General features: G+C 38.1%; 1 protein-coding gene across 7 annotated transcripts in view; it reads left to right on the top strand.

Annotated features, from left to right (window-relative positions):
- The window catches only part of Dom (domino helicase), a 38,812-nt gene that overhangs the window by 15,053 nt on the left and 9,742 nt on the right, over positions 1 to 14,017 (top strand). For 3 of the 7 annotated variants that reach the window (XM_077422851.1, XM_077422850.1, XM_077422854.1), the window contains 13 exons: positions 203 to 389; positions 551 to 687; positions 814 to 1,000; positions 1,110 to 1,431; positions 2,374 to 2,454; positions 3,667 to 3,927; positions 4,043 to 4,359; positions 4,628 to 4,920; positions 5,190 to 5,562; positions 6,952 to 7,148; positions 7,369 to 7,483; positions 7,804 to 8,163; positions 8,325 to 13,701. In XM_077422851.1, coding sequence (XP_077278977.1) covers positions 203 to 389; positions 551 to 687; positions 814 to 1,000; positions 1,110 to 1,431; positions 2,374 to 2,454; positions 3,667 to 3,927; positions 4,043 to 4,359; positions 4,628 to 4,920; positions 5,190 to 5,562; positions 6,952 to 7,148; positions 7,369 to 7,483; positions 7,804 to 8,163; positions 8,325 to 11,390 — 5,896 coding nt within the window. In that variant the 3' untranslated portion in view covers positions 11,391 to 13,701. Of the gene's footprint in view, positions 1 to 202; positions 390 to 550; positions 688 to 813; positions 1,001 to 1,109; positions 1,432 to 2,373; positions 2,455 to 3,666; positions 3,928 to 4,042; positions 4,360 to 4,627; positions 4,921 to 5,189; positions 5,563 to 6,951; positions 7,149 to 7,368; positions 7,484 to 7,803; positions 8,164 to 8,324; positions 13,702 to 14,017 lie in introns of those variants that run through there. The other 4 variants (XM_077422856.1, XM_077422855.1, XM_077422852.1 and 1 more) reach the window with 3 other exon arrangements.

Here is a 14,017-nt window from a genome sequence, read left to right as displayed (position 1 = left end):
ACATTAAGGCACGTTAAAATATATTAATTTTACGAAATTTCTTGAACTTTTAATCGTAAAAAATATATATTAATTTTTTTTTAAATTTTAAAGGAATGAATTTAGACTATTATACTGATTGTGTTTCATCACTTTAATTAAAATTGATAGAAATTGTTTTATATTGAAACATCACTATATTTTTTCGGTTTATCTGTTGCAGGAGATTACTTCTCACCGGCACACCTCTTCAAAATAATTTGATGGAACTGTGGTCGCTCATGCACTTTCTTATGCCTAACGTTTTCCAGTCTCATCGCGAGTTTAAAGAGTGGTTTAGCAATCCTGTCACAGGCATGATTGAAGGGAACAGCGAATACAATGAGAATATAATCCGTCGTCTGCATAAGGTCTGTACGTAATTTTTTTACCTTCTCATTTTTTTCTTTTTTCCTTATTTAATTTAATTTATAATATTACTGAAGGACTTTGAATTTTATTAGTAGCTTAGATGTACCACATACATTTAATTGTTTTATGTAATATATTTAATAAATTACAATCTCCGTAGGTGTTGCGGCCATTTCTCTTGAGACGATTAAAAACTGAAGTGGAAAAGCAATTGCCGAAGAAATATGAGCACGTGGTTATGTGCCGTTTGTCGAAGCGTCAGAGATTTCTGTATGATGACTTTATGTCGAGAGCCAAGTAAGTGAACTCTTTAATGATAGATTGGAAATTGAAAGCTTTTTACATTTGAATACAAAGTATTCTTCTCTTATTTTTTACGGATATTACCTGCATTTAACACTGATTTATCTTATATTGTTAAAGGACGAAAGAAACGCTCGCCAGCGGGAATCTGTTGAGTGTGATTAATGTATTAATGCAACTACGAAAAGTGTGTAATCATCCGAACTTGTTCGAGGTGCGACCGACTGTATCGCCATTCCAAATGGAAGCAATCGAGTTTGTGACCGCTTCGTTAGTTTGGAGCGCGCTTGATTACGATCCCTTTAAGGTAAAAACAACAGAACGCAAATTCACGGCGTTTCTGATTTATTGACTGCATACTGAAAACTGAAGTAACCAACTTATTTATCTCTGCAAATTGTGATTTGCCTTTGCAGCACATCCAACTGTCTAGCCTGAATCTTTTGCTGTTAAATCTGGAGATGACGCTCAGTGCATTCGGTGCGCACAGAGTGAATCGTCTGCGGACGCCTAGGAAGCTTATCGAGGAGATAGATAGCCAACCAGAACCGGCGCCAAGGTGTCCATCCGGCAGGATCAAGATCAATGTTAGATTATCAAATCAAGCGAAGCCGCAACAGCAACAACAGCAAACGCAGACCAGGCTAAAGAATCTGGCTGGCGTACTACCCACGCCAAGAGTGGGTACGTCCCCCTTGATAAAGTCATTAAATACCAGCCAGAGTGGTCCGGGACAAGGTAGGTCCAGATTATTATATCTTATCGCGTTAGTCGTTAACATTTTTATGGCCAATTTATCATTAGTAATTAAATTACATTTTGCAAGTCTCAAAATAGGTACCGATATTAAAGAATTCAAAGTTAGCGATAATAATTGTACCAGTATTATTTAAAAAATAAAATATATTGATTGTGTATGTACGTAAAACATATGTATGTGTTAGTATTGTTACAAGATAACAAATGCACTGATATAAGTAAAATAATGATAGAATTGCAACATTTTTTAAATTGTGAATTATGTTAAAGTTGTGAGATTTTATACTTTTTTATTTGGAGTTTAGTTGCCAAATCTATGGTAATAAAGAGAGGAAATAACCGAAATGAAATATTTCTATTGGTCATGAAAAGATTAACGCACTCGAGAAAACCTCGCACATGAGAAAACCCTTATCCCGGGCTACGAGGGAAGCATTTTAACAGGATTATCTATGTATAATGCAATACAAATTGTAATTTTATGTTTAGAAGATATTTTTATTAGTTATAATTAAAGAAGAAAGAATCCGTTAAAATTTATGTGAATAATCAAATTAATGAAAGACTAATTAGATGCATTGACATTAGATGCGTATTTATATATTTAATTAAATGTTTTTATATATAATTTATATATTTAAGAAGTGACTCTACATTTACATGATTAATTGTATTGTTCAACTACTTCATATTCACAAAGAACAAAAAAATATTGAATTTATTGAATTGTTGAAAATTTCCTTGTGAATGTGGACATGAGACACCGTTAATGCATCCGATTATATTAAGTAAATTTTTCATTAATTTTAAGTTATTTTGTTTCTTATAATTTTTCAGCGATTTAATTGATATATTTAAAGTCAATGTGTGTACATTCATATTATTACTCAAACACGAAATTCAACAACTTTTTATTCTTAGGTGTTACATTGAGAGTCGCGGGTGGTCAACAATTGCAAGGTTATTCCCTGCAACTGGTGCCGCATCAGGGTAGCGTGAAAGGTAAGCGACTTTTGTTTTGTTTTTAACTCATTTTTTACTAGTACGATATGTTACTTTATAACAAATTTTACAGTCTGTACTCAATCGTTTTTCATTACGTTTTTTTTTTTACTCTTACATAAAAAAATATTCGAATTTCTTTAATTAATACTTTTTATTTAGTTTTCCGTGTAAAACATGTTAAATAAATGTAATGTGAATTAATTCGCGAAAAATTGTTCTCCTTTGATTGCTTGTAACTCATAAAGATAGACTCTTTTGATTGATATAGACTTTTTTTTAACCCACAATAGGCGTAATACATTCTTAATGTTCCTATATCTATATCTATAATTTTGTGATATATCCGAATATATCGTTAATTTAATTTCTTTGTATTATATTTTGGGTGATTATACACATATAAACATAAAATTAATACGAATTTATTATGCATCATAGATCAGTGACTGTCGCTGTGAATTTCTCGCTAGGCAATTACTCTTGCAGTGATGCTAGAATAATTATTCCTTGGGCCAGCTTGTTTATAATCTTACCGTTTATAAGCATTCTAGAACTAAGGACACATTCTTAAAATATTTAATCTTTTTAATAACTAAAAGAACGGTCGGAAGTGTCCCTCACTGATTTTGATGGGCTTTGGATATGTAGACTATAAAGCATAAAAAAATATTAGACCCATATTTTTTTTAGCTACTTATCTCAACGTTTAGGGAGTAAAACACCCCTTAAAAAAAAAAAATTTTTTTATTAAAAAATAAAAATTAAAAAAAATGTTTTGTCATTGTTTTAAGGTACTCTTTAAGCCATTCAATTTCTTTTTGGAAAATTTTTCTATTTTTTATAGTTTCGGGGATAGTCGGTTCGAAAGAGAAAAACCGATTTTTTTTTTAAAGGGATGTTTTACCTTTCAAACGTTGAGCTAAGCAGTTAAAAGAAATATGGATCTAATGTTTTTTGATGCTCTACGATATATCCAAAGTCTATCAAAGTGAATTGCGTAATATATTTGGATATATTTTTTATTATATTTATATTCGTATTATTTACATTTTGCTGAAAATACAATAACGTCTGAATATTTTCGAAAAAATTTAATTATAATTAGTTTTTATATAAGTGATAACAAATCTATTAGCAACAATATATATAATAAAATATATCAAAACTGTATCTAATAAAAAGTATAACATATAAATGTTCATAAAATAGCTATTCCTGTGGCAACATTGGGGCACAATCCGCAAAGTACCACTGTGACGTCGACCACAGCAGCGACGAACGCGCAAAGGATTACAGTAGGAAACGCTAGCATCAGAGATGGCATTCAACGACTAACGACACAGACCGTCACGGTCAAGCAAGGCGATTCCGTCCAAAGAATAGCAGTGCCTAGCGGTTTCGCGCAACTCGTTCAAACTTCTACCGGCAGACACTTCATTCTGACGCCGAGTCAACAGAACACTAACACAGGTTTGTTTCCGCGATTTGCTTACAATTTTCATCATTATTTTCGTAAACTCTGTAAGCTTGTTAGCAGTAACCAACGGATTAAAAAAAAAAGAAGTAACACATTTTGTATCGACAGTTTCGTTTCCAGTCATGACATCGAGCGGACCGCGTTTAACGGTGCTGTCTAAATCGCTGATGGGTTTGTCTACGTCGGGTGCCACGACAGTAAACAAGGTCGTCAGTGGAATAGTGACAACTCCGAGCGGCCGACCCGTCATGAGGGTACCTCCTCTGAACGTAACCGCTTCGCAATCGTCACCAAGCGGAAATAACGGCCAGCAGACAGTCAGCCAGCAACAACCACAGTCGATACGTGGTATTGTCCACAGACAGGCTCAAAAAGAGGTCGCGAAGGCACAGAGTAAAGAACAGCCGAAATCCGAGTTTTATTTGGTAATTAAACATAGATATTAATAATTTAATCTTTTCTAAGAATAATTGAGGAATTTGATAGCATAGTTAACTCTCAAAGAACTCGCGTTAAGGCTCGTGGGTACTCGCCGCTTCTATCATGTTCTTCTTTATAGTTTATTCTTTCTTTTTATTTTTAACAAAAAAATAAACAAAATTACAATTTTATCTAATGGATTTTACATCTAAATGTTAATTATTTTATTAGGTGCACTCAATTAACAGAAAATTTTAATTTATTATTTTGTAGCCGCAATTGGAAGAGGATAGGAGGCAGAGGAGACAGGCTAAATTGCATCTCTTGGCAAATATCAACGAACGAAGATGCGCGGCTTGTCCGCTTTACGGTGAAGATCTGTTTATGGCTTTGAGAATCGGCAAACCCACGACAGCATGTCGTTGGCACAATGGTTGGGTACATTGCGCGACAAGTAAGGAGAAGATTCGTACTCGGAAAGAGTTCTTTTCGCACACGGAAGCGCTCGCGGAAGCTATCAAAAGTACGGAGCAGATTGTTGAAGAACTTAAAGAGGTTTTTGAAAGGTTAATATCTGACATAATTTATAAGTGTAATCAATATCCAGAATAATTTCACACTAAGCCTTCTTTGTTAACAAACATTTAATTAGATATTATTTTTCCTTAATTTTCAATATTAAATATTCTGGTATTTAAACTTCAAAAATTACAATTCTATCAAAGTAGTGTTTATTTGAAATTAAGCTTTTGAAGATTCTGCAGTCTTTGCCATTTAGATCGCTATCTTTTCTGGAATTGAATAAAGTTTTCCTTGTTTTTCGATATACTTGCAGATATGTAGTCTACGTGCCAGCTGTACGCGCGCCAGTACCTCGGTTCCATGTGTCTCATCCACCGCCGCACAAGCTGTGGGGCGAGCAGCGTCTGTGGACCGAATTGCAGCGGCAACTGTCGCCGAAATTATCTTTATTCCATCCGATTTCGGGCCTTATGCTCACACAGTTTCCTGATCCCAGACTGATCCAGTATGATTGCGGCAAACTTCAGTCGCTGGATCGTCTGTTGAGGAAGCTAAAATCTGGAAATCATCGGGTCCTCATATTCACACAGATGACCAGAATGTTGGACGTATTAGAAGCCTTTTTGAATTTCCATGGACACATATATCTGAGATTGGACGGCACCACTAGGGTGGATCAACGTCAGGTAGTTTGATGTGCCATTAACAAAATACTATAATATTGCAGTTTATTGCACGAACATTTAAACTCTTAAGGGCCGTCTACAATAGCCGTAAGAGTATTGGGATTGGCGGTCGTGACGTCATAAGGCAAAATGGCCGGAGAGAGTACGTCACTTGTCACTCTACAATATGACGTATCGTATATGCTTATTCCCTAAACCAAATTTTTACCAAAAGTATATGAAATAGGGGTAAAATTTTCCGGGGAGTGCCACTATGTGTATAGTTTTTTGTTACCGATTTTCTGGAAACCGGTTTTTCCAATTTTTTTAATTGAAAAATTGGAAAAATTAAAAAAATCGGCTTTCAGAAAATTGGTAACAAAAAACTATACACATAGTGGCACTCCCCAGAAAATTCTACCCTTATTTCATATACTTTTGATAAAAATTCGATTCAGGGGTTTGGGCTGGGCGTTGATGAGTCAGTCAGTCAGTCAGGACATTTTTCTATATATATATATATATATATATATATATATATATATATATATATATATAGCGTTCAGTACGTAAAATGAGACTGCCCATAAGTGAAATATGCACGTTTACCACGTCGGCGCCTTCATGCCGCACGTCGATTTATTTATGTGGCAGCCGGCGACCTACTCTTCTATACTATTATATAAAATTTTTACAGGTGGTGTATGTTCGGCCGTTTTTAACTTAAAAACTACTGGACCGAATTTTTATCAAAAGTATATAAAATAGGGGTAGAATTTTCCAGAAAGTGTTATAGAGTGTGTAATTTTTTGTTACCGATGTTCTGGAAACCGATTTTTTTAATTTTTCTAATTCTTACGAGTAAAAAACGTAAAAAACGCGGTTTCCAGAAACAAGCGAACGAAAAACTATACCGTCTGTAGTACTCCCCGGAAACGTCTACCCCTATTTTATATGGTTTTAATACAAGTTTGGTCCAATAGTTTTTAAGTCGATTTATTTATGTGGCAGCCGGCGACCTACTCTTTTTAGTTCTGTTTTCGCCACCAGATAGCGTATCGCAGTTTAACCATTCCCAATGCGGTAAGACATAAGCAGTAAGCTATTGACCAACAATAGTCGATTATTCTTGAATTGTAAAAATCCCATTAGTCAAATAGCTTACTGCTTACGTCTTACTTTTACGGCTATTGTAGACGGTCCTTTAAACTGTTGATCTTGTTTGAAATTTTAATAATTATTGAGAGCATATTAATATTTTGCTGAAGTTTTGGAAAAGTATACATATAACGATTAATTTTTTGAGCGTAACAAGAAATACAGAAAATTTTATACCTGCAAGACACATTTTTATTGCAAAATTAAATGGAAGATATTAATGGGTTCAATAGATCACGATTCTATGTGCAGGTTTTGATGGAAAGGTTCAACGGCGATAAACGAATATTTTGTTTTATCCTATCGACGAGATCTGGTGGTGTCGGCGTGAATCTGACGGGGGCGGACACAGTAATATTTTATGACAGCGATTGGAATCCCACAATGGATGCCCAAGCGCAAGATAGATGCCACAGAATAGGACAAACGCGGGATGTACATATCTACAGGTACACAGCGTGAATTAATAATATAAATGATAGAAAAAATTAACTTAATAATTTTTAAAACGTAGGATAGTTTATTGATAAAAAAATATCTAATTGTATTTATATTAAAAATAAATATTTAGAATAATTTCTGTTACATGTTGTAAAAATAGGCAGTTTGAATTAGTGTATGTAACGACAAGAGGATAATAATGAAGGACTATAATGATTTACATTTCAGATTAGTTAGTGAGAAGACTGTTGAAGAGAACATTTTGAAAAAGGCTAATCAGAAACGATTGCTAGGAGACCTCGCTATTGAAGGCGGCAATTTCACCACTGCGTACTTCAAAAGTGTAAGTGCTCGATAAGAATTTGACCTAAACGAATTATATTACTGTTTATTTTTATTTATTAGCCAGAAATAATTATCTTTTGTCACTTTCACAAGAAATATGAAAGTTTTTAAGGAAAGTTCTTTTATTTGTTTTATAATTAGTTTAAAATATTTTTTTAATTACGATACTACTTTAAGCTTAACAAAATTTATGGTATTTACTGAAAAATAATGTTTTGATTTGCGAAGTATTGTTATCAGTGTCTTTGGCAATATATTAAGTTTCTTGAAAACGAGATATTTAGTTTACTTTTTGTGTAACAATGAGGTTATTTACAGTCCACCATTCAAGACTTGTTTAACATCGATCAAACGGAGAACGATGCATCAGCGCGTATGGCTGAAGTGCTCGAGCAAAATCGTGATCGAGAGAAGGCCTGGAGCAAGGACGTGGCAGGAGGAACGTTTCAGAGTAGTCTTTCAGGACAGCATACGGAGGAAAAGGCAGCGATGGGCGCTCTTGAGAGCGCTCTCGCCGCTGCTGAGGAAGATCTTGATGTTCAGGCTGCGAAGACCGCGAAAGCAGAAGCTGTCGCTGATCTTGCCGAGTTTGATGAGAACATTCCGCTGGAAGAAGCTGATAAAGACGATACGCAGGTCAGCAAGGCGGAACAGGAAGTTCAGAATCTGATTTCTCAGGTAGGTTAAACGTTTTTCGAAATCTCGTCGATTCGCTGGGCCAGTTACATTGCCTTCGTTTTCCGTTTTACTTTGTCTATTGTATTATTTATCTCTCATGCCGTTTGTCACGTAATATTTAATGTTAACTTTGATTGATGGTTCTATAATCTTCTATCTAGCTGACTCCGATCGAACGGTACGCCATGAGGTTTGTCGAGGAGTCCGAAGGTGCGTTCTCCGCAGCACAATTGGCCGCAGCCGAACGGGAGCTCGAGGAGCAGAAAAAGGAGTGGGAGCTGGACCGGTTGCGGGCACTGCGCGAGGAGGAGGAGCGACGCATGCGGCTTGCTGACGACGACGAGAAGCCGCTGACATTTGGCCGCGAGGATGCGCAGAATCAGGTTAATAGCACTGCCGCTAAAGGCGGTTCTAAGCGATTAGTTAGTAAGAGGCTAATGGTACCGAGTAGAAGAAGTTTGCGTAGACGTGGCAGTAGTAGAAAGAGACGCGCGCGCGAATTGTCGTCGGAGAGCGAAAACGAAACTACTAGTACTGAATCGGACTCGGATTCGGAGTCACAGGAGGAAGACGTGGTCGAGGATAGTCTTGATGAAGAATCGAGTCACACGGAGAGTCAGAGTCAAGGAGATGAGGGCGAGGAGGAGGAAGGAGAGGGTGACGAAGGAGGAGACGGAGAAAGAGAAGAGAGCGATGAGGAGGAGGAGGCCGACGAAGGGAACGAGGACAGGAGAGCGAACAATCGCGACGATTCCGAACGAGGAGGAGGTTTCTCGAGACGGAAATGCCGCTTGGCGGGTTCTGGGTCGTGCAGCCGGAATCATTTCGATCTAAACAGTCCACGCACTAGATCTCGTGGGAATGTTCAGATCAATCTCTGGACTCTGGATGTAAGCCCGATCCTGCCCGGAGTAAAGCCGAATTTTCGACGGCAGCGCAAGAAATTTCATCGCGCAAAGTCCGAGGAAACCTTCTCCTCGTCAGTTGACTTGTGTCGTAAGAGAAGCGTTCGGGTCAACGCGAATGCTAAGGTATCCACCAATTCCGACCAGAATCCCAAAACCGAGATCACCGAGACGAGAGCGACGGAGACTGACAAAAATTCGTCGAAGGACAAGAAAGATCCAAAGAAGGACGACCGCAATCTCGTGTCCTCGATCGATTCGAACGGAGTGGAGCAACATGTTACTGATTCTGACGCAGAGCAATCTGTCGATGATCAGGTAGATTCAACAACACCAGTTGCCAAAACGCAATTAAATCAAACGAAAACAGCGGAATCAACCTCTGATAATGTAATGGACGGTCAAAATGTTCAAAAAGAGAAAGAAAAAAATGACGAGAAGATCACGAACGGTACTAATTTAATCACAGTATGCTCCGTTCAGGTGACGCGGTGTTCACATAAAATACTATCTACGACCTACAAGAAGCTTGAGCCTGACGTAAATCGTAATGAGGACGCGGAGAATCTCGACGTGAATGTCAGTGCGAGGGATTCTCGGTCTCCTCCGAGCACGGTACAGCCGGATGCATCCTTGAAGTGTCCGAAAGAGACGATGGTCAAGTCTAAGTCGGAATTCGGTGCGTCAGCCAATTCTTTGTGTAACAACGTGCGAGGGAAATTGACCGCTGCCGCGCCAAAAGAGTCAGACAGGAGCGTCGAATCACTCTCGAGTCGTTCGGTTCCTCTTTTGCGTTCTAAATCGTTGCGAAACGATAGTCCTGATGCGGTTGACGCGGCTTCTAAACCGGTTGCGATATCCCGCGTTTCTACTGTGCAGAAAAATTCTAAGACTAGTGTAAATACTGACGATGCTCATAGTAACGCGGTCGATAATAAAGACAAGAACAATTGCGATGAAGCTAATGACGACGCCGAATCAGCGATAGACTCGGTGCAAAAGTCTGATCAGAGACTCAATTCGAAAAACGAAAATTTAAACGCTTTACCGCAAGTAGCGGAAAAAGAAACAAGTGACATAGCATCGAATGCGCTCGACTTTTTAATGCCTTTGGCAAAAAACGAATATTTAAACGAACCCAATAAATGCAAGATACGAAAAGTAGATAGCACGGTTCAGCGAGGTGTAACGACTCGCAGCTCAAAAATTCCCTCAACTGTCAATCATTTAGAAGAAAGTAACGCGCGATTGATGAACGACAACATCGATTTAGTATCGGAAAATAAAAATAGTTCGCAGACGAAAACGGGCCAGGGAACGCGAAGAACCGACAACTCGCAGCATCCAGTTGCAGAACAGAGCAGGATCACGCGATCGGCAAGTCACTCGTGGACGCAGCCTTTACTTCCAGTTAGCGGTGACGAGACGACGACGCAAAGTTCATCGAAATTAACCCCGAGACGACGACCGGATACTCCTCTTCCGCGACCGATGACGAGGTCCGTAGCGACCGTGAATTTTTCTGCGAGAGCCGACGCGGTATTGCCTGGTCGAGTCGAGAAGTGCGCGACCCGGAACTCAAAGCAGTGCCAGGACAACGGCCTGCTGGGTCCTCCGATGCTATTCAGACGTAGTAGATCGATACCGCCGATGAAACCACCGGATTCGAAGGAGGGTCCGGCGAGACGCCGTCCGGACACACCCCGACCTAGCATATCGATCAGTCACAGCAATGAACAAGTATCCAGGGTAACGCGCTCGGGATTGCTCTTGAATTCCGCCCTTTCGGTGAAGTCAGTATCGTCATCATTGTCCTCTCCCGTTTCCGGGAACGGACTTAAAACGAGCGCTAAGCACATGCGGACCCCGTCGACGAGTAGCGAAAGCGAGAACACTGCGAACACATCGCTGTCCAACGAGAAGCCTCAAAGAACGGCCAAGGTCGTGGCCATTCTCAGTCTAGACACGAGGAATAACAGCAATAAAGCCTCATCGGGTCAGTCGAAATCCAACGTCAATTGCGAGACGAAGATCCAGGATAAAGAGCTTTCCACTCGATTGTCAGACTCGCTGAAAGAACAGGAGGCCGATCACGAGGGTTGCGACTCGTCCGACGTCAAGTCCAGGAGGCTGCGTAGGGAAGCAAAGCGCGCCAGAACTGTACTGAACTCGCTGGAAGACGAGGACGGCTCTAACGATGTTAGCGATGAGGATTCGTCGCAGAAGAGACCTCGCTCTTCGCAGATCTCCTCTTCGTCCTCCTCCTCCTCCTCTATCGCAACGACACGGTCCGAAAAGCTGAAGAGCATCACGATATCTTGAGCCACGTTGAAGTATCATTGTGGTAATCGACGACGCGAGTTATTCTATCGGGAATGCAATTGCTATTTGACCAGTCAGTCAAACATTACTGCTCTACTACTGCGTCTGCTATTCGCCTACTATACGCGTGATGCCGGGTTTATGCTTAGCATTTGTCGCGTGATACTCTTATCTCGATGTTTCTTTCATTAATATTCTTTCAGTATGAGATAAATAAAAGTGCGCACATTTTTTAATATTTGTGCATTATTTGCATAATAACATCGAGAAGGAAAAAAGTACAGAATTGAAAAGTAAAGAATTTATTTTTTTGTATATAGATCTAGATCGAGCCCGGTCAACTTGAAGCTCCGAAGTCACGACACTTTTACTTTTTCATTCACGGAGAATGGGGGAAAGGGGTTCCATTGTTGGATGAAGTTAGTCATGCCTGGTAAACTTTATCCAGCGAAGAAACCCCTTTCCCCCACTCTCCGTGGATGGAAAAGGAGAAGCATCGTGGAGCTCGAAGTTGTCCAGGCCTGATTGAGATGCATCTTAAATAAATTTCGTTTCTTGTATAAAGAAAAAAACTGATTATAATGTATTGTAGAAAATATAAAAAATTTTTGGAATAAGTAAAAATAAAATTAAAAAGTTAATTTAAAAAAAAGAAAATTATTCAGCAATTAATGAGAACTGCAAGAACAAAATATCCTGTTTTTCTTTTTCTTTTTTGTCTGAAAATTTATGATAGAACTGTAAAAGTTCCTCGCATATTTTAATTTAGATCAATTTACTGATTTTTTGTTATTATTTAGATTTTTTATTTAATTATTTATTAGCTTATTTCTCATAGAGAAATTGAAAGTAAATAAAAAGTAAGCGTGAGAAATTGTTATTTAATAATTAAGTTAATAATAAATGTTGAGAGAATTCTAATGAGGGATATATGAAATAAGAAGCTTCATGAGATGAGGACTAATCTATAAACCTGGTTTTTAGAAACGCCTGTAATTAATCGCGCGTTTGATAACGCGTCTTTTGCCCGTACTTATCTTACGTTTATCGCTCAGTGGCTATTTGATTCTCCTTTCAGAATAATCGTGTACAATTTCTATGGGAGGGAAATTTTATAAGAAACATATATGAGAAAAGTTTCAGATGAACTCTAGCATTACACGTGAGAAAAATTCCTTATGAAGAAAGTTACATTACAAATTTTAAATGTGACAGAAGGAAATTTTTGGAGGATAGTTTACGTGAAAACAATTAAAAGCGAAAAAAACGATGCTTTCCGCATGAGAAAAATGAGACAGAATAAAATAGACACGCTCGGCGTTAATGTGGGACACGAGTACGCATCCTCTTGTACATAATCAAGATATAATTACGATAATGTATTTCCTCCGGGTTATACCGGATAATACACGTGTAATATTTGTAGCGTTGTAAATTGTACTCTGGCTCGCTACCCCCTCATCTCATTTTTATTCGTTGTAAAGATATCAAGTGGATCCGTTTCTCTTGGCTGCACCTTCCACGATCTTGAATCTACCTTGTTCCCTTATTTTCTTATGCGAATATGTTTCGTTTAAATATTTAAAATGCATGGGAAGGTGCAGGCAGCAAGAGGCAGATTTTCAGTCACATATGCCTAGCGATTTATATAAACGGCGTGATGAGCGAAATGGACGAGTGTATTATATTAGAAATGAGAACCGAACTGATGTTGGTCAAGTGCGATTCTCTAGTGCGCCACACTAAATTATTCATACACATATATATCGACAGGAATTAAGAGCAAGAAACGTGATAAGAATAATATAAAGAGTATAGAACGAAGCGCATAGTTCGATCCCATTCTATTTTTCGCAATTTGAATTTTACTTGAGTCTGGAAAAGATTTGCTCTGATAATAATTTATTTGAAATAATGGACAGTTGCATGATTCAGTTAGTACTCGAAAAAGGTATCGAGGCAGCCAAAATGAGAAAAGGTTTTTAATCGTGCCGCTTCTTGAGCTACGTAATTCGCAGAACAATGACTTGATTGTTATATTATATATACATATTATAATTATGTATATATAATATATATTATATATATGTGTGTGTATATATAATATATATTATGCATATATATATTATATTAATATTATTGTGTATGCATAAGGATGTCCTCCCTTCGCCTTTTTCACTTGCCTCCTCCCGCCACATACACACACACACATACACACAGTAATAATTAAGTTGCGTGCCTGTATTTTGTATGATCGAGCGAGAGTTCGAAGAAAAAAAAAATAAACGAGATATTCCTTGCTATGTCGAAATGTGTACCCTTATTTCTTGATGCGTTTCCAAGTCTGTGTCGATCAAAGGTTCAGTTCCGTTTTGGTGTCAAATCATTCTCAGCTCAATGTGCTTGTTTATATTTAATCGCGATTTAACGTGAAGAAACGACTTTTTTCTTTCGATGTCAGTTTGGTGTGGCAAGGCTATCATGACCGCACATTTTTCGAGAAGATACATGTACCTTATAGTACGCGTAAAAAAAGAAAAGAGAGAAAAAGAGCTCCAATAAGATTGTTCCATTAAAATGGCACCAAAACACTGCCTTTGCCATTCCAAACTTGGAGTCCGCAACAA

This window comes from Temnothorax americanus, unplaced genomic scaffold, assembly GCF_048541705.1.
Source record: "Temnothorax americanus isolate GAGA-0224 unplaced genomic scaffold, ASM4854170v1 Scaffold74, whole genome shotgun sequence".
NCBI classification, from domain to species: Eukaryota; Metazoa; Arthropoda; class Insecta; order Hymenoptera; family Formicidae; genus Temnothorax; species Temnothorax americanus.
This window is presented reverse-complemented; position numbering and strand designations above follow the sequence as displayed.